Below are 19495 nucleotides of genomic sequence, written 5' to 3' on the forward strand. Positions count from 1 at the left end.
AAATTTCAAATCACATACACCGATGATGATTAAGTACAGAAAAAGTCTGCGTTTACCGCCTTCGTGGCTACAACAAAACCAAGCTCGCCCCCCCGCCACTGGCTCAGGGGCGGCTTCGGCCGAGACCGTCCAAAGCCAGCCGAGAGGCGGTGTCCGTCTCGGTCCTCCCGAAGCCAGGTACAGGTGGAGCTGGCGGCACAAGCACCAAATCCTGCGTTAGGGCGGAAAGCCTGAGATCGTGTGATCACCCCCCGAAACCGCCCAGGGAAGCGGCGGCAAACGCCGCCGCCCCAGGCCGCGCTGGCGGGCGGGGGCCGGCGGGGCTCTGCGCTCCCCAGCCGCAGGGCGGGTGCCCTGGACGGCAGCCGGGAGCCAGTTCCTGCCCTCGCCGTGCCGTCTCAGAAGGTGGGTGGATTTTTGGAGGGAAGAGAAACCGCCAGTCGGGAGGCAGGGGAAGGGGACATGCTCCTCCATCAGCAGAGGCAGCGGGAGCCGGCAGCGCCGGGAACGGCGGGGGCAGGGGTCGGAGTCCCGCGGGCCGCCGAGGAAGAGGGGCCGGCTGCAGGGCCGTGAAGGCGGCGCCGCCGCCCTTCGCGGGGTCGCGCTGCCGGCCCGGCGGGCTGGGGGCGATGGTCAGCCCTGTTCCTGTGAGGGAGGGGGCGCCTGCGGCACTGGGACTGCCCCGGGGCCCGCCCGCAGATGGGCTGTAGTGCGTCGGGGCAGACGGGGGGCCGTGCGAGGGCCCGGGGAAGCGATCGCGGTGAGCGGCACAGGCGAGGCGGCACAGCCGCGCAGAGCCCTGTGCCTTCGGGAGGGCGCTAGCTGGAATGCCCCGCCGCTCCCCCCGCGCCGAACCCGGGCCAGTGCCCAGGTAGCCGGGGCAGCCCTGGGAGGAGCCCGGGGGGCGCAGCTGGCGCGGCGCGATGGCCCTAGCGCCGAGACGCCCTAATTGCCGCCGGCGGGGCCGCAGCGGCTGCCGGCTGCCGCTGTCGAAGCGAAGCAACGTCCGTGCGGGGGGAGGCCCGAGGGAGGGGCGCGGGCGGGGCGTGGGGCGCGGTGGTCTGATCGCGAACGGCTCCGGCTACGTAGACGGGGGGAGGGAGCGGCCTGCGAGCGGGGCAGACCCGCGTAAGAGACAAAAGCTCGGCACGGCCTCGCTGCTGTCTGAGGGGTCTTTTGTTGCCACTTCTTCATCGGGGCTTGTGCGCTTTCTGCTGCTGCCCCCCCCCCCCCCGCCCCAGCACGCCGCTGGACACAGCCGGGGCGGGAATCGTGAGCTGGCGGCGGCTTCCGCCCGGCCCGGAGAGCGAGCGGCTCCTCGGCCCCCGGTCCCGTTCTCCTCGTCCACCAGTTGATCAAAGTTCGGCTGGGCCGAGGCGGGGAGCGGCCCTACCGCCCCCACCGGCCGGGGCTGCCGGACAGCGCAGCTCCGTCCTCGCTCCCTCCGGCGGCGTGTAGTGAAGTAGGAAGGATCGGACACCTCCCGCCTCTCCCCGCTTGCCCTCTCCTCCCCGCGGCTGGGGCTCTGGATAGGAGGAGCCGGAGGAAGAGGAAGATGACGGAGTGGGTGCAATTAGCCTAACAAGGGACGGGCGGCGGAGGCGGCGTCGTCCCCGCGCCGAGGACTGACACATCTGCTCTCTCTCCTCCTCCAGCCATGAAGGCAGCAGCCGGGGAGCGTAGCTGAAGCCCAGGGTCGTTCCGGTGCTCTTCCCTATGGCAACCGCGTGAACGGGGCCGAGCCGTCCCCCGGCGGCGGGGCTGGGCTGGCCGAGCCTCGCCTGCTGTGCGCGAGTGGCTCTGGCGTTGGTTCCCTCCTCCCGTCCCTTCCCTTCCCCGATGTGGGCTCCAGAGGATTTGCGCCTCCTTTGTAACCAGGAATGAAATAATGGCGACCCGGTGGGCAGCGGGGCCACCCGACGGAGATGGAGACAACGAGCCCCCCCCGGGCGGCGGCGGCGGTGCCGGCGGCCAGGTAGGAACGGCAGAGGCGGGCGGGGCGCGGGCCGGGCCGGGCGGCCGCCTCCCGCCGCGGGGAACGGCTTGGCTGGAGCGGGCTTAATGGCCGCTCCCTCCCGCTCTCCCTCCCTCCCACTCTTCCTGCCCGCCCGCCCGCCCCGGAGTTGCTGGGAGTTGGACGCTGGGAGTGGTGCGGTTCCCCAGCAGCGGAGGGGAGGCAGCCGCCCGGCCGAGCGCTCGCCGCGCACTCGGGGCACCGCTCCCGGGCCAGGAGGCGGCGGCGTCTTCGCTGCCTCACGGGCCGGGCGGCGGCTCCGCTTCGCGCCCCGCGGAGCCGCCGCCGCCCTCGCCCTCGGGACGGAGCTTTCCCCGGGGCCGCCCCTTGGGCCTCTCGCCCCCCCGGCCCCGCGGGCAGAGCGTGGCGTGTCGCTCCCACGCCCAACCTGCCCGTCTTGGAGGAGCGCTTCGCTGGGCGCTCCGGAGTACGGCTTCGTGCCTGTCACATTTCTATCGTGCTGATTTTCAGTAGAAATAAGGATCTGGCCTCTGTCTGCTTGTAGCCAGTGCTTGCCACTTTCCTGACTGTCCCCACCCGCTTATATTAAGGATATTTCTATCCATAGCATTTGGAACGATCCTCTGTGTGTTTAGTTCAGAAGCTTAATAGCATGCCCTATGGTGGCACCATTGCATGTTTTGACTTGCAAGACAAAGTTTTTAACACAGAACCGTGTCTGATCCTTCTGTGCTCCCTATTAATAGTAATGTCTCTGAAACCACTATTAACTCTGGATTCAACAAAATAACAGCTTTAGTAGATTTGTTTTCGGATTTGCCTTAAACTTTACTTACAAAGGCAAGCTCGATTTTGTATCTCTCAAAATTGGAGTATGTATGTTGTGCTGAAGAAAATGCTGATTTAAATCCACAAAGGGCTGTGAAATATATGCCCTTTATGTAGATATTCCCCCTTTTGTTTGCTGAAGTTGAAATATAGTTGAGTGATTTTTAGGCATACAGAACTTTAAAAGTGTGGGTGATTTCTGGCTTGGTTGTGGTTTTTTATTTTGTGTGATTTTTTTTTTCCTTAGGACACTGAGTTTTAGCTTACTGCTATCTTGAATTCACCCTTTTGCCTTGGTTTGGAAGTGTCACATATGGTATTGTAGGATTTTCCTTTCTGCTATCACCTCAGTTAAGAGGTTCCCACAGTCTCTTAAAGCCAGGTGGGTTAGGTGAGGATAAAATCAATCTTAAGTAAGAGCACAGAAGATGTTAAGACTTTGTGATAAAATACAGCTCAAAAACAGTGCCATGTTTGGAGAACCTGTTCTTCAGTACCGTTCAGGTGGTGTGGGAAGAAGGAGAAAACTGCATGTCTAAGGGTAAAAATTAATATCTGCTTTTTAATTCTGTGACATTGAAACTTCTGGTCTTTGGCACTGGCCCTTGTCATAATGTACCCCTCCCTGTGGCGGGAAGCCTGAACAAGGCCTGTGGCACTATTGGAGCTCATCGTGTTAAAGCTGTCTAATTGGGGACTACTAATAGGCGTGGAATTGCAAAATGGACTGCTCTGCCTGTTGTTTTGCCAGGTACTTACATGTTGGAGTTAAAATGTAACTGGTAGAAAACATGTGCTGGGACCTGTGATTGCCTTAATCACAGCAGGCCTGATGTAATCTTCGCTTGAACTTAGACAGCCCTGGTGAATGTCTGATCAAGGTTGCAGTGCGTTCTGCAGTGCCTTCGTGTAGTATTGCTGCGTGTTTTAAAGTTCAGTTTATTTTCTTACAACTTTACTTTCATAGATTTGTGTAAAATGCCCAGAGAGTGAGAATTTGTGGCTTGACATCTGCTCTGTTTGTTTGATATAATAGTTGCTGTACAGTGCTCCACGTGGTATATGTGAACAAATCCCTTCAATTGAAGTCTCTCATGTTTGTGTTGAACAGTAAGAATGGCTTTTCTGTTTAAAAGATCAGAAAACACCTTTCATGAAAAACATTTACTATAAAAAGGGACTTCAGGTTTCAAAAAAATTGCTGCAGTTGTAGGGATTTCTAGTACTCTAATACTGATGTGCAAGGTATTAGCAATTTTGGGAAATGATTTATGGTTTTGGGACAATGGATCCCATATGGTGTTTGTATTATAATGCAGTAATTAAGTAATCTACATTTAATGCTTAGGTCCAGATATACACACAGCAGGCTGTCATGAGGAAGACTCCAGGCATAGCTGTTGTTCACCACAGTCAAGGGAGTTGCAACAGAAATTAGGACTTTAAATCAGTTTAAGTTTTTGGAAATGCACAACTGTAGTAGTCTTCAAGGTTTGAGTAAGAACTGAAAAACTTGTGCTCTATCTTCAGGATCATTGCTCAGACTAAGAAAGGGAATGTTTGAGAAGTGGTGCTTCTGTGGGTCTTTGTGTACACAGGTAGGAGAACAGAGGACATGCAGTTTGAGTCCTCTGGATATGTTGGTTGATAATTGTGTTTTGTTTTGGACACCTGCCTACTCTGATATTAAGTTCTGTTTGGTCACGCCTTGCTGTTTTCTATTTCTATTTTCACTTAAATTTTTTTACATTTGTTTTCCCTTTGACACTGTACCTGGTGGTCTTCCAGTACCGAGCCCCTTCAGTGAAACGAACGTTGCCAACAAAGATCGCGCATTGAGGCTTGCAGGCTCCGTCTGAGCACAGAGCGCCTGTTCAAAGGACAGGTCACGTATTCTGGGCTCCTGGGGGAGCTGGCAGAGAGGGCCGGGGACTCTCAGGGCTGTTTGCCATTCTGTTTGAAATCTGACACACATTTACAAATGCAAGAATTGCTGGGCTTATGTTCCTAAGGGCAGATAAGTGAGAGCGTGTTCTTTTGGTTTTTAGATTAATAAGCGTTGGCTATCTCTGTTCTGTCAGGTTGCAGCGGTATTTTGCTGGAGAGTTTAAGCCCTGCTGAGGTACAGGCAGTACTGCTTCAGTCATAACATCCCACGTACAGGTCTGTCCAGATTCGAGGCTGGAAGTGGTGTCTTCATTAGTGTAAATTTAATTTCCCATCCTTTGCCTAGAAAGGCGAAGCAAAAAGTGCTTTTTTAAAAAATTTTTTTGCTTTTCTGTTCCTACTGTTGTGTGTTTAAAGAAGTGATGTGTCTCTTTGTGGTATAGTTTACTGTTACTCTATATTAAAAGTACATTCTGAATATTAAATGAAGATTTAAGAAAATATTAAGCACAATGTGTGTGGCCTTAAAAGCCAAATTTTAATTCTTAACAATACTATGTCTTCAGTTTATGAATAATAAATAGAAAAAGTACCTTATCAAATAACTTTATTAAGACTGATATTTTTCTTCTGGTTACGTGTTTTTGTTTTGCTTAGCAGATGAAATGTTAGGAATAGTGAATGGTCTTTAGTGATTCCTAAGAGCTTCTGTATTTGTTGAAATTTAGGAATATATTTCCAAAGACTTCTGTAAAAAAAAAAGAGCAGCTGATCAGTACTTGGTTTGTAATCACAACTGTTCAATTTCAGAGAAGAAGAAAGCCCACAATATTCTTACTCCTACACCTTATCAGAGAGAGTGCAACTGCATAAACTGAAGACAAACATGTGCTGGGTCAGGAACCAGAGAAGGGCAATGATGGCGCTAAAAATAGAAAATCATTTGGCTTCTCGCTAACAATAATGAATAGATCGTTTACTATTTTAACAACCCAGTTGGGATGACTTTGGTAAATTTCATGTGTGAAATTTCCCAGGTGTTTCATCTCTCTACTATCAGAGCAGAATGCCAGTCTTTGTGTAATTGTGCCTGTAAACATGTGAACTGTTCTGGAACTCTCTGTTGTTGGGTATTGATGCTTTTTCTATGCCTGATACTCAGAGGCCGGAAGGTTTAATCACAGTGTTAAGGATCAGCATTAGAAAAATCCATTTATAAAATTTGATATGTCTAATATTACACAATACTGATTGTTAAAAGTGTACATTACTTAGGGTGATAGAGAATTCTGCACAAAGCTTCCATTAATAAATTAATTATAAATAGTAGCCTTACATGGAGTTTTGGTTGCAACTGTTCAAAAAGCTTGAGTCAAATCCTATTTAATCGTGCAAGCATAATGCTGACTTCTGCTCTGATTTATGTCAGCATAAGCCTAGGATAAGTTGACAAAACATGGACCTCTTCCATGAAGAAATGTGAGGTATTTGATAAGTGACAATATGGAGCAGGAAGTAGTTCTTCAAGAAAATGAAGGTATCTGCCTTCTAATGTAGCTGTGTTTTATATGTTTTTCTGAAGTGACTTCTTGCTTCCCAGTTACACAACTTTGTTGATTGTACCACTTTAGTATAGTTGTCTGAAAAAAAAAAATACTTTGGCAAGAGAAATGCAGTGGACTGAAAGTATCTTGAACTGTGTTCACATGAAATACCTGCTCTTACTGCACGCAGTATATGCATTATACAACTGAACTTTTTTCTTTAACAAGTTGGACAAACATCAAAGCACTAAGTTGACTTTATCTGTATAAGCTATTTGTAATGATTTTTAATAAGATGCAAAAATAATGCTTGCTACTTCAGAGATATTATTTAATGTAATTTTTATTTACTTACATGCAAAAACAATTGAGAGAACAGCTGGGGAAGAGGAGCTATTTCATCTCACACACTTGTACTCACACACTTGTATGCATTTGTGATCTTTTCCCTCTTGTACCTGTGAAAACATCTTACTGGATGTGGATAATCAAATCATAACTGAACAGTATGGACTCTGAAAAGAGTAAAAGCTGGTATATTTTTCTTTATTCTCTGACTACATGTGTATGTGTCTGTGTAAATGATAATGGTGATATAAACATGTACAACCTGTTAGCCTTACTAAGAGAAAAAAAATATCTTTCCAAGGAAGTCCAAGTAACAGTGTTAGGCTAAGCTGTTAGGAATATCTGCTGGTGCTTTGTAGCTGCTGTTTTGTTTTTTGTCTCTGATAACAAATGGAAGAAAAAATTGAGGCTTTGTAGCATTCAGAGGTTGAATGCTATTCTTCCTTGCAGTTGTTTGTGTCCTGAACTGCATAGAATAGGAAGCAGATATAAAAAATTATGCAATGGTGTTAAATGAAAACACGATTTATTGATTGTGGTTAACAGGAATCATTGTTTTTAAAAAAGCATGAGTTAGCCCGGGTGTAAATGTTGAGGCTTCTAAACTGCATTGAAACAATCTGAATTGACAGTACTCCAGAAGTCAGTCTGGTGGGCTGTTAGCTACAATTCCATGATTGTGGAAGCTGTCAGAGCCTATGATCTCGTCAAAACCTTGAACTTAGGGCCTTGATACAGAGGAAGTGTTTGTCTGCTTGCCACAATAGGTAATGCATATATACTAAAAATATGTTTTGCTAAGCATAGTATGCAGACAGTGGATGTGAGTTATGCTGTCTGGTCAGATTGATTTCTTTCTACAGAAATCTTGTAACACTTTGCCTTTGTTTATAATATGAAATGTAGATTATTGTAAGTGCTGTGCATTTCTGCTGTCAAATCCTTCTTATGTCTTGTAATTTTTATTTTTTTTGCAAAGACATTCCATGGTGTTTTTTGCCCATCACCCAGTAGTAGGCACACACAGCAGAAGTATAATGGGTAGGAGCAGTGACATCAAACAGGCTTTGGTTGTGTTCATGTCAGAGGCCTGATGCATCTTGTAAACCTGGAAGTGCATAATCGTGGAGCTGCAAGGTGGGATTAAACTGTTTTGTGTGTACAGTTCCTGGGTACATAAAGGTTATTTAATGGGAAGGCTTCGTCTGTGGTGTTTTTTCTTTTTGTTGAATGTTTGTTTTTCTTTGGTATGGATTCTGTTGTTTTTTTTTTTTTTTTTTTTAACCATGGTGAAATGCATTTTTCATTTACATTAGTTAGATGGGAACTCTGGCTTCTCCCTGTTTTATTGTTTACTTTGATAACAGGGAAACAATCTTCTGAATTTATTGTTTGATGACTGCTGTTGGATTTGAAGAGAACTCTTCTGGGGAGGTGATACTAGAGTTTAGTGGTTGGGAACAGGATGGCAAAGATTAGGCACAACTGTATGCTTTGTTCTCTGCATCTCTGTGCTGGGGGGCTGGAACTACTGCATTTTTCTGAATTGGTGTACCCTGTTGTTCTGTATGCCAGGGAATTGTGTTCAGCAAAAAGTGTTGCTGCTTTAAATTTTCTGTTCTACATTTTTGCACTGAGAACTTGTAGATAAGTGTTTTAATGAGGCCTTGGGATCTGTTGCAGCTCTCTCCAGCCTATTTGAGAGAGCCTGATACAAATCACTTTAGTAAATATTTGATGCTGGGCCTGAGAGGTTCTGTGTGGGCATTCTGGAAAAACACAAACAGCTGTTTAGATTTTGACTCTAGCTTGCAACTCTGAGTATACACCTTTGGGAGTGTAGGTAGTGGGCTTATTTTTGTTCTAAAATTCTTAATTTCCATTTGCCAGCAGCTGCTGCTTTGGTGAGAGTGAATGAGGTGCCTCCTTAGAGGACATGGCTAATTACGGATTGTCTGCTGGTGCAGGGGGGCACTCTGAGATAGACATTTTCTTTCATGTGTCTCTCATTTGCATAATGTGTTAGGACACACAGTATGGACTGCATTAAGCACTAGCAAATATGCTGTAGGGAATAATCCTGCACTGGCATCACTAAGTTGTCTAGATAACATAATCTTCATATTTTAAATGTTGAGGTTTGTATTTGTCTATTTGAAGGGCCGGGGACAAGAAATCAATAGAAAACCATATAAACTGTAATGAGGAGAGAAATTTTAAATGCTTCTGAGTAACAGTTGCAGTTGGTATAAATAGGTTGAAAAGAGAAGCCTGAACTTGTGTGGAGATTTGGGTTTTTGTTTGTTTGCTGTGGGTTTTTGGTTTTTTTAGTTGGCTGCTTTGTGGGGTTTGTGGTTATTTTTGGGAGGGTTTTTTTTTATTTTATTTTACTTAATGTAAATGGCAGTGTGCCCTCCTACTTGTATGTATGTATGTATATCTCTTTACACTTTGATGAAATACTGTTTCTCATTAAAAATTCACTGCAAACCACTCACCCTTTAAAGGACTGTGTTTTGTTCTCTTCTAGTTAAGTTCTTCATCTTAATATTTGGGGCTTTTTGTGTTGCAAAGTTCAAGGCATAAGAGAGTGAACAATCCTGTAATAAAAAAGGTTTAAAAAATCAAATCTTAACTTTTCTGAAATGTTAGAGTTGAATATATCTGTGAAATTCTCTTAGTCTAAGTACAAGGGCAGAAAAGACTAAGATTCAAATGCTGATGTGGTTTAAAACTTTGGGATGAATAGGGTCTTGGATACAACTTGTTCTGTCCATGGGGTGAGCTAAAAGAGAATCTTTGAACTCTCAAGAATCCCTTATGGCAGATAGATACAGTCTGCTCAGTGATACATTCACAGCATTGAGGTGAACTACTCAATTTTGGAAACTGAAACAGAGCTCAATCTACACCTTAAGGTGCAGTTTTATATTGGGAAACTGCATCAGGAGAGGTGTTGTTCAAAAACTAGTTTATGGAGCTAAAGTCATATGGATTTCAAAACCATAACACAATTCCAGTTACTTTTGAGAAAAATACAACATTATAACTTGTTCAGGTCTGTCCAGATGTAATAGAATGTGGAAGGGGTTGCTTTGCTAAGCAGCTTGACAGATACTTAAATACAATTCTGTCATTAAAGTCTATGGTGGTTTAGACATGCCTAAATGGATATGTCCTCAGTTCCATAATGTTTAACAGAGCTAGAAGTCAGTCAGCATTTTTAGGAGTATACAAAGCTATCAAAATTTCCTTTTGATGCAAGAATTGAGAACTGAAACATTTAGCTGTTGTCTTTTTTTGTTCAGCAAAAGAAGCAGCAGTTCTAGTATGTGCTCCTCAAGCAGGTGACTCTTCTTACCTGTGGGTTCTGACCTGTTTTTTGTAAGATAAAAATCTGTTTAGAGTTATCTCCAAAAGAAATGCTGCAGTTTTCATGGAACAAGCTGCCCCATTGCATTTCATGCTTTGTTGTTGTGCTTTTCTTCTAATTTTGATGCAACTTTAATAGGGAGCCTGTGGCTCCAGTGAAAAGCATTCCTGTGTAGAGCTGCAAACATTTCTTACTCATCAATGGCTGTAAAATCTGACTTGTTCCTTCTTGCATGCATTTTAAAATTTTATTATCCTCAGTCATCATGGTAAAAGGTGAGTAAGTAAACTTTGCCCGGAGTAATCAATTTTCATGGCAATTTTTCAGACCTTCTGCTCAATTCTCTGTACTTACACTGTTTTGGTATGGATCTGTCTACATACAGTCTCACATTTTCTGTATGCTTTAGTTATATTTTAAAATATGTTGGAGAAGTTGCTTTGGAGCTGCTTGTGAGGTGGGATTTGAATATGATCTTTCTTTTCTTAAGGAAAAAAAAATGAATGGCTTGTGTGCTGCTCTGAGGGTATTAAAGTTTCCCATCTTGCCAAATTACCAATAACATGGAATTTGGAAGAGTGAAACAAGTGAACATGAATGACCTTCAGTATGCATTGCAATCTGTGTATCTGAATCAGATGCTGAGTAATTCAGTATCAGTAAGTAGTCTGGCAAGCTGGTATTCTGATCCTGACATCATGGAGGTGATTTTACAACTTCATTTCTTGCATCTCTTTTGATGGCATTTTCATTTTTTTAAAACATGAGAAGTAGCCTTCTCACTTTTTATAAATACTGCATACAGAACCAAAATGGTTGTAGCTGAGTCTGTGCAACAAAGGGCTTTTTCTATATGAAGGTGTTATGAAGTGTCATGTTGTATAATGAAAGCTGGCCAATACAAGTGGCATTTTGTAGCCTATGCCCTCTAGGTGTTTTTTTTGTGAGTTCAAAACTGTGGATGATTTTGAGTAATTTTCTCTCCATTTGCACTGTGACTGAGGCTATGATTCAGCTGTGTATCTAAACAGGTCTGGTAACTGTCTGCTGTCTTCATGAATTTAATGGCAGTGGAGAGGTAAAAGTGCTTCTTTTGTTATCTTTCTTTGTAGAGCACTTTTGCCTGCTGATTGTTATTCAGATTAGTGAAGATGAATTGTCTGTGCAGAAATGCTCAAGGACTTTCTTCAGCACTAGTTGATATAAAATGTGTGTTAAGTGCCAAAGTATTATGTCACATATAAAATACTGAGAGGTAATGATTAACCAGGAGCTCATGGGTGAAATCTTAAATGTTCTGGTAGGTAACTCCAAGGATTAAACAGCACCTTAATGCTTGGTGTTGTTCAAAAGAGTGAATTGTCATCCATTTTCTAATAATTCTGGACGTGTTCTCTGTTATGCCTCAGTATGTAAATCCATAATACACTTGGAACTGATGTGTCTGGGTCCCATCTCTCTCCATTTTTCCCCATCTCAGAAACTATAGTAGAGCTAGAAAAGTTGTGGAGAAAGGCTATCTATGATAATTGAATATATGGAGTTATTTCTGTATCAAAACCAAAACCAAAAGCTAGGACTTGGCAGTTTGGGAAACAGGACACTAGGGACAGGTGATGCTGATATGTTGTAGCTTTCTCTGTTTTCATCTTGAATTTCTGTGGATCAGCTCTTTCCTATCTGCACCAAGAACTTGGCAGTGTCAGATGAGCACAGTGGGGTGAGATCAAGCAAAAGGAGAAGTTAATTAAACTTGTTACTCTGCTCCTTAATATTATGAAAGCTAAAAGCACCTGTGTAGTCTGGATATATTTTTGAAAGAGCAATGCTTTTAGAGTTACTCAGTACCCTTGTAGTGGAATGAATTACGGATTTGTGAATAATTAGAGCTGGGAGGATAGTCTTGTGATGCTTGTTTTTGTGTTCTTTCCTAATTATTCACAGCTATCACCATTTGGTCAGTGTTAGAGCTGGGTTAGTTGAGTTTTCGATCTGGTCTACAGGTGTTCTTACATGTTACAGTGCTGATTCCATAATAGCTCAGCAGGGTTCCTTCTGCTTTCAGGAGGTTCTGTACCAAGCCTGATGAAACAAGGCAGCTGTTGGTGATCAGCAACAGGAAATGGAGTTTTTCAAATATTCAGAACTGAGCCTATTTTTGCTTCTTGAAGATACCAAGCTTATGTCTTTGGTTTTACTCGGTTTTGTTAAAGTTGTTGCATCATATGGGTCTAATGTTCTCCATTTTTAATAAGCTAAATGAAATGCACCATTGCCTACTCTTGTGTTCAGTCCATCTCTTCTCCATCCCCCCTACCAGATGGAGAGCTCAAGGTGATTGAGGATTGTACACAAAAGTTATATATGCTGTCATACTGTTATTTCTTTTCTACTTGTTTGCAGTCAAACAAGTGCTTTTTTTGCCTGTGGAATAGTTTTCTGTGCCACCTTTTTAGTGGACTGCATTACATTGCAGGACTTAATTTTTTATTACAAGTCTTATGTGCAGCAGCAAACTCAGTAAACCATTTAGATCCTGTGGGAAACTCCTTTCTCCTTTTGTGGTGAATGATGCTGCTGGGACTTCTGTTTGTTCTGGAATAGTTACTTCTCTTTCACTCTATTTCTACAGCTTAAGGGAAGGAAATAGCACTTTCAGAGGCTGCACAGCAAGCTACATAGCTCCAAAGGAATGGGACTGGGTGATGTAGGGATAGGGAAAGGACCGGAGGGAGCAGCTCCCTCTGGCAAAATGAAACTTCTCCCCTTCACGAGTCCTGAAAATCAGTTATCCAGAAGGTAAGGTAAAAAAAGGTAAACTTCTACCTGAACAACTGGGAAATGAGATGGCCACAAAAATAGTTTTGTTGAGTTGGGGTTTTTTTCTTTTGTGTAGACAAAAACCTCCACCCCCAAAAACTATTTTTAAAGCTAGATCTAAAGTGTTAAAAGGCATCTGTGGCTAAGAGGGTTTCTGGTCTTGTAATCAGTGATTCATGACTGAGAAACTAAATTCTTTAATGCAAGTGAGTAGAGACAGTGGTAATATTAGACAGTTACTCAGCAAGGCGTGTTCAGGGTAAACAGTCCTCACTGGTAAGTTTGTCTGTGGAGAATCATTTTTTCCTTGTTTCATTTAAATCCTAGACTTGGATAAACTTAGGAAAAAATCTTGTATTCAGTTAAGAATTCAGTGATGCCTGTTTTTCACACTATCCCAGTGTGAGTTTATTTGGGAAAAAGATTCTCCCCTTGCAACTCCTTCAGCATGTTAACCTTTATACATGTCATGGCTGTCATTCAATGGCTTAAAGTTTGGATGATGCAATGTGGGTAAGTGATGTAATGGCTGTCTGTAAGCTGCTTTGCAGTTCACAATGGGAATCTGAAGTTTGGAAACCAGATTTTTTTTGTGTTAGGTTCTGTGTCTTCTGTAAGGGAGGTGAAGCACAAACACCACAATCATCTTATTTTGGATAATGCAAAAAAAAGTGTGGTTTTTTTTTTTTTTTTTTGTAGTTATTTGGTATGTTTTTTGGTGGTGCGTTGTGGGTGATGGTTTGTTTGGGTTTTTTGTTTTTTTTTTTAATTATTGGATTTTTAAAAAATTCAAACTCTTAATTATACCAAATGAGTTAAGGGGAAGGCATTGTGTGAGATTAAAACCAGGATTTGTGGGACTGACTTGACCTTAAATTCAGTTAATACTGTGGTGACTTCTCCCACTTGGATAATCTGGTCTGGCAGATTTCTCTTTCCTGCTTAGGACCTGAGATACCTTGAGCTTTCATTCCTTGGAAAGTGCCTCTAGTCTTCCCTACTTTTCTAAGTGGAAAAGCTGGGTTACAAGAATATGTCCTGACCTGAATGGTGCTAACCTTTTCAAGGCATGAGGAACAGTGATTGTCCTTCTTTGTATTCTTTGTCCCATGGTGCAGTTGTTTTTTGTGGAACTTGATTTCTTTATTGCAAAGACACTTCTCATTTGGGAAAGAAATACAACTAGTTGTATTTTGGAATGACTCACTAGAGAAGGATCTTCCAATTTATTCTTACTGCTTAAAAAGACTGTTCTGGCCTATGTGCTTGTTATTTCACAAGCCTATTTTTCTCTGTTACCTTATTTACAAATGGTGTTACAAAGTGGCAGTAGAGGCTTTACTTTTCCATTATACTGCTTTGTACTTTGTGTTCCAATGAGTTCTGAGAAGTTCCATTGTATTTAAATGGTTGAAGTCCAGACTATTTTTTATTCTTAAGTGCAGATTTAGGTTAGATTATTTCAGAAATGATAAAAAATATGTCAGAAGACATCTTGTGTTGTTTATGTTAATAAAAGTTTTTTTAATAATCGGTGAAAAAAAGGTATTTGGTCTAATTTAACATATAAAAAAGGGGGAAAATTACATTTATTCTTACTTCATAAATAGCCTGTATAAGTCTTTTCAGCTGGAGATGGTTCTGGATTTCAGCAGGCTTTGGATCAGTGGTTCTGATAAACAAGCCTTTGGAAAAAACACTTTAATTCTTTTCAAAATGACTTGTGCCTATAACTGTTCTTTAATGCTGACTGCTTTTTGTATTATGTCCTAGAATATAAATAAATGAATTGTATACTTTCTTCAAACCTTCTTTTGGAGAGATCAGTGTCAGGTCAAGTAAAAATATCCCAAGCAACTAACATTTCTTCACTTGTTAGAGTAAAAAGCCTACAAATACCAGGTCTTTGGATAATGCAAGACCATACATGCTATAGAAAACCTGACATGCTGTTATATATGAAGTCACAATGTGAAAATTTGAAGGAAGTAAAATAACTGTATATTGAAGCTAAACTCAGTGGAAGTAGATACATTTGTTTCAGGAACAAACTGTTTGTCTTTTTATACAACTCCTTTATTCTTGCTCAAATTTAGAGGGTGAGAAAGCTTGTCTGTTTAAAGGAAATCTGTGAAGAATGAAGCCTGCTTTTTTGAACGTGTGCAACTTGAAAGTGTTGTAGGTATGTCTCCAAAACCAGGCAGATAAGACTCTTTGTTGTAAAAGTACTACAAGTTGTGAATTTTAAAAATGTAATTTTAATCTAAAAAAAAAAAACAACTCAAAAGCAAAACCAAAAGAAATTCATGAGCATCTTTCTGTAGCAAGTCATGGACTTAAGTATAATTATACTTCATCTAGTGTCTCCTTCCAGCATTAACAGACTTTCCCTGTTTTAAGAGAGTTTTGTCTTCCTGGTGTGGTTTTCTTTTCTGTAGCTACCACAGGATTTTGCCTGGAGCCTGGAAACCACTTCTATACTGCAGCATTCTCTCTTCAGTGTTAGATCTATGACTTGAGAGTTTCTGGCCCTCTGAGAGCAATATTGAGGTGAATTTGTTCTTCTGTTTCCTCCTTCCTTCCAGATACACCTTTGATTTTATGTTATAATTGTGAAAGTGGTTGCTGAAGCCAGAGGAGCAATGGATACACTTTTGTACTTCTGTTGAAAGTCCTATGTGCATGTTAGCAGGGGGTATTGCAGACTGTTGGACATGAACAGGTAGGGGATGTTAGGGATTTGAGCTAGAATGCAGCACTTCACCAAAAACAGTCTGAACCTGATTTGCCTGCAGCTCTGATTTGTGGAGCTGCTGTAAAATGCTTTCTCACTACTGAAGATACAGCACAGATTTAAAACCAGTATCAGTGAATCATTGAGGTTGGAGGGCACTTCTGAAGATCACTCAGTTCAGTAAACTGGAGCAGGCTGTCTGGGATGGTGTCTAGGCTGGCTTTGACCACAAGTATGGAGACTCAGCAGGTTTTCTGGCAACATGTTTCAGTGTTTGATCATGCTTATAGTAAAATTTAGGGTGGTGGTAGTGATATTTTTATGGATTTTCCTCTATTTCAGTTTGTTTCTGTACATTTTCTAATTTCATACTTGGCCTCCTGCTGGACCTCTTCCTGTTGTTCATAACCCCTTCAATTTCCAGTTCAGTTCACTATTCTTTTTTATCTGGCCCATACTTCATAAGTTTGTCCATAAGAGACAGTGTCAAAAACTCTCCTGATGTCAAGGTAAAGAAATACCTGCTGCTCTCATCTACCAAGCCAGCCAACTCTTTACAAATGGCCATCAGGCTGATTAAGCATGTTTTATTCTTGATAAATCTACCTTCTTGTCTTTTGTATGTTTGGAAGCTTTTCTTGTTGCCTTTCATGTCCCGTACCAGATGAAAATCCAAGTGGGTTTTGGCTTTCCCGGGGGCTTTGGCTTTCCTAACACCTATCACTGCATGCTCAGACAGTGTCTTTGTTTCTTCTGGATCCCCTGGATTATGCTTGTGATCCTTGTACACTCCCTTTTTCATCTGAGCTCAGCCAGAATCTTCTTGCTTGTCCATGCAGGCCTCCTGCCACCTTTGCTTGATTCTTTGCACGCTGCTAAGGATCATTCTTGAGCTTGTAGGAGGAGATCCATGAAAATCAACCAGCTCTCCCAGACTCTTCTCCAGGACAGCCTCCTTTGAAATTCTTCCAGGCTGATCAGTGAGCACTTCTGTTCTGTAATGTGGCTTTGCTCTCTGCTCCCAGGATCCTGAACCTCGTTGTTCAGTCACTGTAGCTGAGGTGGCCCCTGCACTTCATGCTCCCAAGAATTCTTCCTGTTCTGTAAATACGAGATTTAGTAGATTGCCTGTTCCTTTTTGGAGTAACAGTCACTGGTGTCAGAAAGGAACTATTAGCACATTCTGAAACCCTACTGGATTGCTTGTGTTCTGTTCTGATGTTAAAAAAATTATTAAAAATAATACGTATTTTATTGCTTATGTTTTTGTGAATAACATAATTCTTCTGAATTGGTCTTGTACAAGGTAAAACCTTTACAGGCTGCTGGCCAGGAACTTTTACAGGGGAATTAAATGCAGAGAAGAGGAAGTTTCATTAGGTGATTAATCTGTTTCATCATATGATATAATTTGAAAGCCAGGATGTAAATTTGATAAGAAAAGCAGTGAAGACGTTTGGAAAAGGACTGTTAAATAAAACTGAAACAAGAGCTTGAATTTCTGCAGTTAAGTAATTTTTAGTTATTGTTGATGTCTGTTTAGTATTATTGATGTCATTTTGAAATCTGGTTGAAAGTATTTTGGTAAGTTGTGCTGTCTTTATGTCTTGCTGCATCTTAGTGGAGTGCAGGTGTCCTATCGTTGTTTTACACATAATATTTTGTGCAAGCACACCCAGGTCATGGAATTTCTGCCATTTGGCCTGAAGTTGCTGAATGGTGATTTTTTTAAAAAATAATTTCTCACTTGAAAGACAATATATTAGGAAATATATTGTCTTTTTACAGACATAGTAAAAAATGAAAGCAAAAGCCTCCAGAAGAGAGTCAAATATTTTTGCACAGGCTGATTACTGTCACTTATGTATGAGGAGCTTGGCACATGTGTAGTAGTTCATGATTGATGGGTCACAGTGTGTGTACTCACACTTGGGACAAGACTGGTAAAATACATTCCTAAGATATACTGTGAGCTTAATATGATGTTAGGTGAAATTTTTGTTAAGGGTCAAGACCTGCAGCTGGCTGAAAGGTTGTGGTGACACAAGGCAGACTTTCTGCAGAAATATAAGCAACTCTGAATTTAATTCATGTGGCTTTGTTATATAATAAATAGTCAACCTGTAGTTTTCCACTGATAAACCTCCTGCTTGTTTCTTGGTTTCTGTTAGTATGTTGCTTTTCCCCTCTATTCCACACATTCAACTGTGTTGTTTTTCTTTAATTTCTTTTTAATGTTGTAGCTTTCTATGTCTTGTTTCCTAGGATTTTTTTGGCTGTAATATTAGTACTCCCCTGAGTACTGACAGAAGTTTGATACCTGATATATTATGATTGATTTAGGACTTGCTTGTTGAAAAGGTATGTTTTTCTTGAAATGGTAATTTCATTAAGTTTCAGTGGCACATCAATTTCAGACTTTGAATGTAGCTCTCACAGACTGTCTCAAACTTGTTGATAACATTTTGTGTGGTGTGTTCTTTTTCATACAGAAAATGTGTTGGTGGCTGAACAGTTTTTCAGTCTGTTAGAATACACTGGCTCGGGTGGGTTTATGTACCGTATCCTGGGTTTGTGCACCTGAATTTCTGTTCAGGTTGCTTGTATCAGTCTTTAGTTATTAAAAGTTTCTTTAAGATTTTAAGTGCTAGTACATTTATTCCTTATTTACTAGGAGTCCTTAGAGTGGGAATTTTTTGCCTTTTTAATTACTTCTGCACTATAGTGCTGAACTTTTCAGTTAAAAAAGTAATAAAAATCCTTGACACTTATTCTATCCAGCTTTTTTTAGGCAGGGAATCTGTTGCTCATTTATGTACTTTGTGCTTAGTATTCAGTACAGAGGTAAGTTTTTAATGTGTGACAGATTATTCATGGTCAGTTAAGTCTTTTTGTGCCTTTGTATGTTGTCAATCACACCTGCCATGCATCTTAAAAATAAGGACCACTTTGTGCCCTCTCTCATCCTCTCCTTTTCCTACTGAACTGTTTCTTCCTCCGTTGCTGGGGTTTCTTTCCATTTAGTGTGTGGCAAGACTTTAATGAGTAGAAGACTTAAAAAAGGCCAGGGAATTACATGCTGATTTTGCAGCTCTGGAGGTCATTGAGGTGAGGGGAAAAAATTAATATCAGTATAAGTAATGCTGTTGGTGTAATTGTTATTGCTGTGCTTGTGTAGCATATCTGTTTGGCCATGCTGTTCACAATGTTTTAGGCATTTGTACTCTGTAATCTCTGGACATTGTGTTGGTGTCCTTCCCAATCTGTTTGCTGTTGTGTTTTTCCCAGAAGACCATGCCCAGTGTTTGGCCCTCTGTGTGGGGACATGACAAACTGGAGAGAGGGCCTGGAGTGCCTGCCTGGACAGGAGGCCACTGAGCCCAGCTTTGCCCAGCCTGGAGCAGGGAAGGCTGAGGGGGCTGCTGGATGGGGCCTTCAGCCTCTTGAAAGGGAAGGGATGAGAAAATGGATGTAGGAGGGGAAGCTCCAGGTGAACACAAGGAGAAAAAATTACTGTTTAGGGTGGTTAAACATTGGAACAGCTTGTGAGAGGTCCTGGAACCTTCCTCTTTGGAGACTTCTGGGACCTCACTGTGTGAAGACCACAGCAGCCTTTTAATTGACAGTGTCCAGTGTATGCAATTAGGGCTATGTGTTTGTCACTTCTTCTTAGAAGAAAAACATTGCTACATTATAAAAAGTCCTACTGGCCTGTCCTTTCTAATAAAAATGAGATGTTTCTTAATGTAGTTATGTGATGAAAAGGACACCTGTCCATAGAAATCTTAAAAGTCTTTAGAAGTCTTTAAAAAAATCGGAATTAGATTCAATACAGAATACTGCTGTGGGGCTTTTTTTCCTCCCAAATATCACCTGTAAAATGCCTCATGAAGAATATATTTTCAATATAAAGTAAAGCTCAGTGAAATTTTGTTATTTTGGACTAGTCTGTTTTAGAGATAAAGGTGTTCTAGGCATAAGAAAAA

At 42.1% G+C, this 19495-nt stretch overlaps 1 protein-coding gene across 3 annotated transcripts in view; it reads left to right on the forward strand.

Annotated features, from left to right (window-relative positions):
* The first annotated feature begins 1433 nt into the window (after positions 1–1433).
* Positions 1434–19495, forward strand: part of ARHGAP21 (Rho GTPase activating protein 21) — a 112060-nt gene continuing 93998 nt past the window's right edge. The window contains exons 1-2 of one of the 3 annotated variants that reach the window (XM_063149816.1): positions 1434–1563; positions 1656–1975. In XM_063149816.1, the coding sequence (XP_063005886.1) occupies positions 1889–1975 (87 nt within the window). In that variant the 5' untranslated portion in view covers positions 1434–1563; positions 1656–1888. Of the gene's footprint in view, positions 1976–19495 lie in introns of all 3 variants that reach the window. The other 2 variants (XM_063149832.1, XM_063149831.1) reach the window with 2 other exon arrangements.

Source organism: Melospiza melodia, chromosome 1 (genome assembly GCF_035770615.1).
Source record: "Melospiza melodia melodia isolate bMelMel2 chromosome 1, bMelMel2.pri, whole genome shotgun sequence".
In the NCBI taxonomy this organism is placed as follows: Eukaryota; Metazoa; Chordata; class Aves; order Passeriformes; family Passerellidae; genus Melospiza; species Melospiza melodia.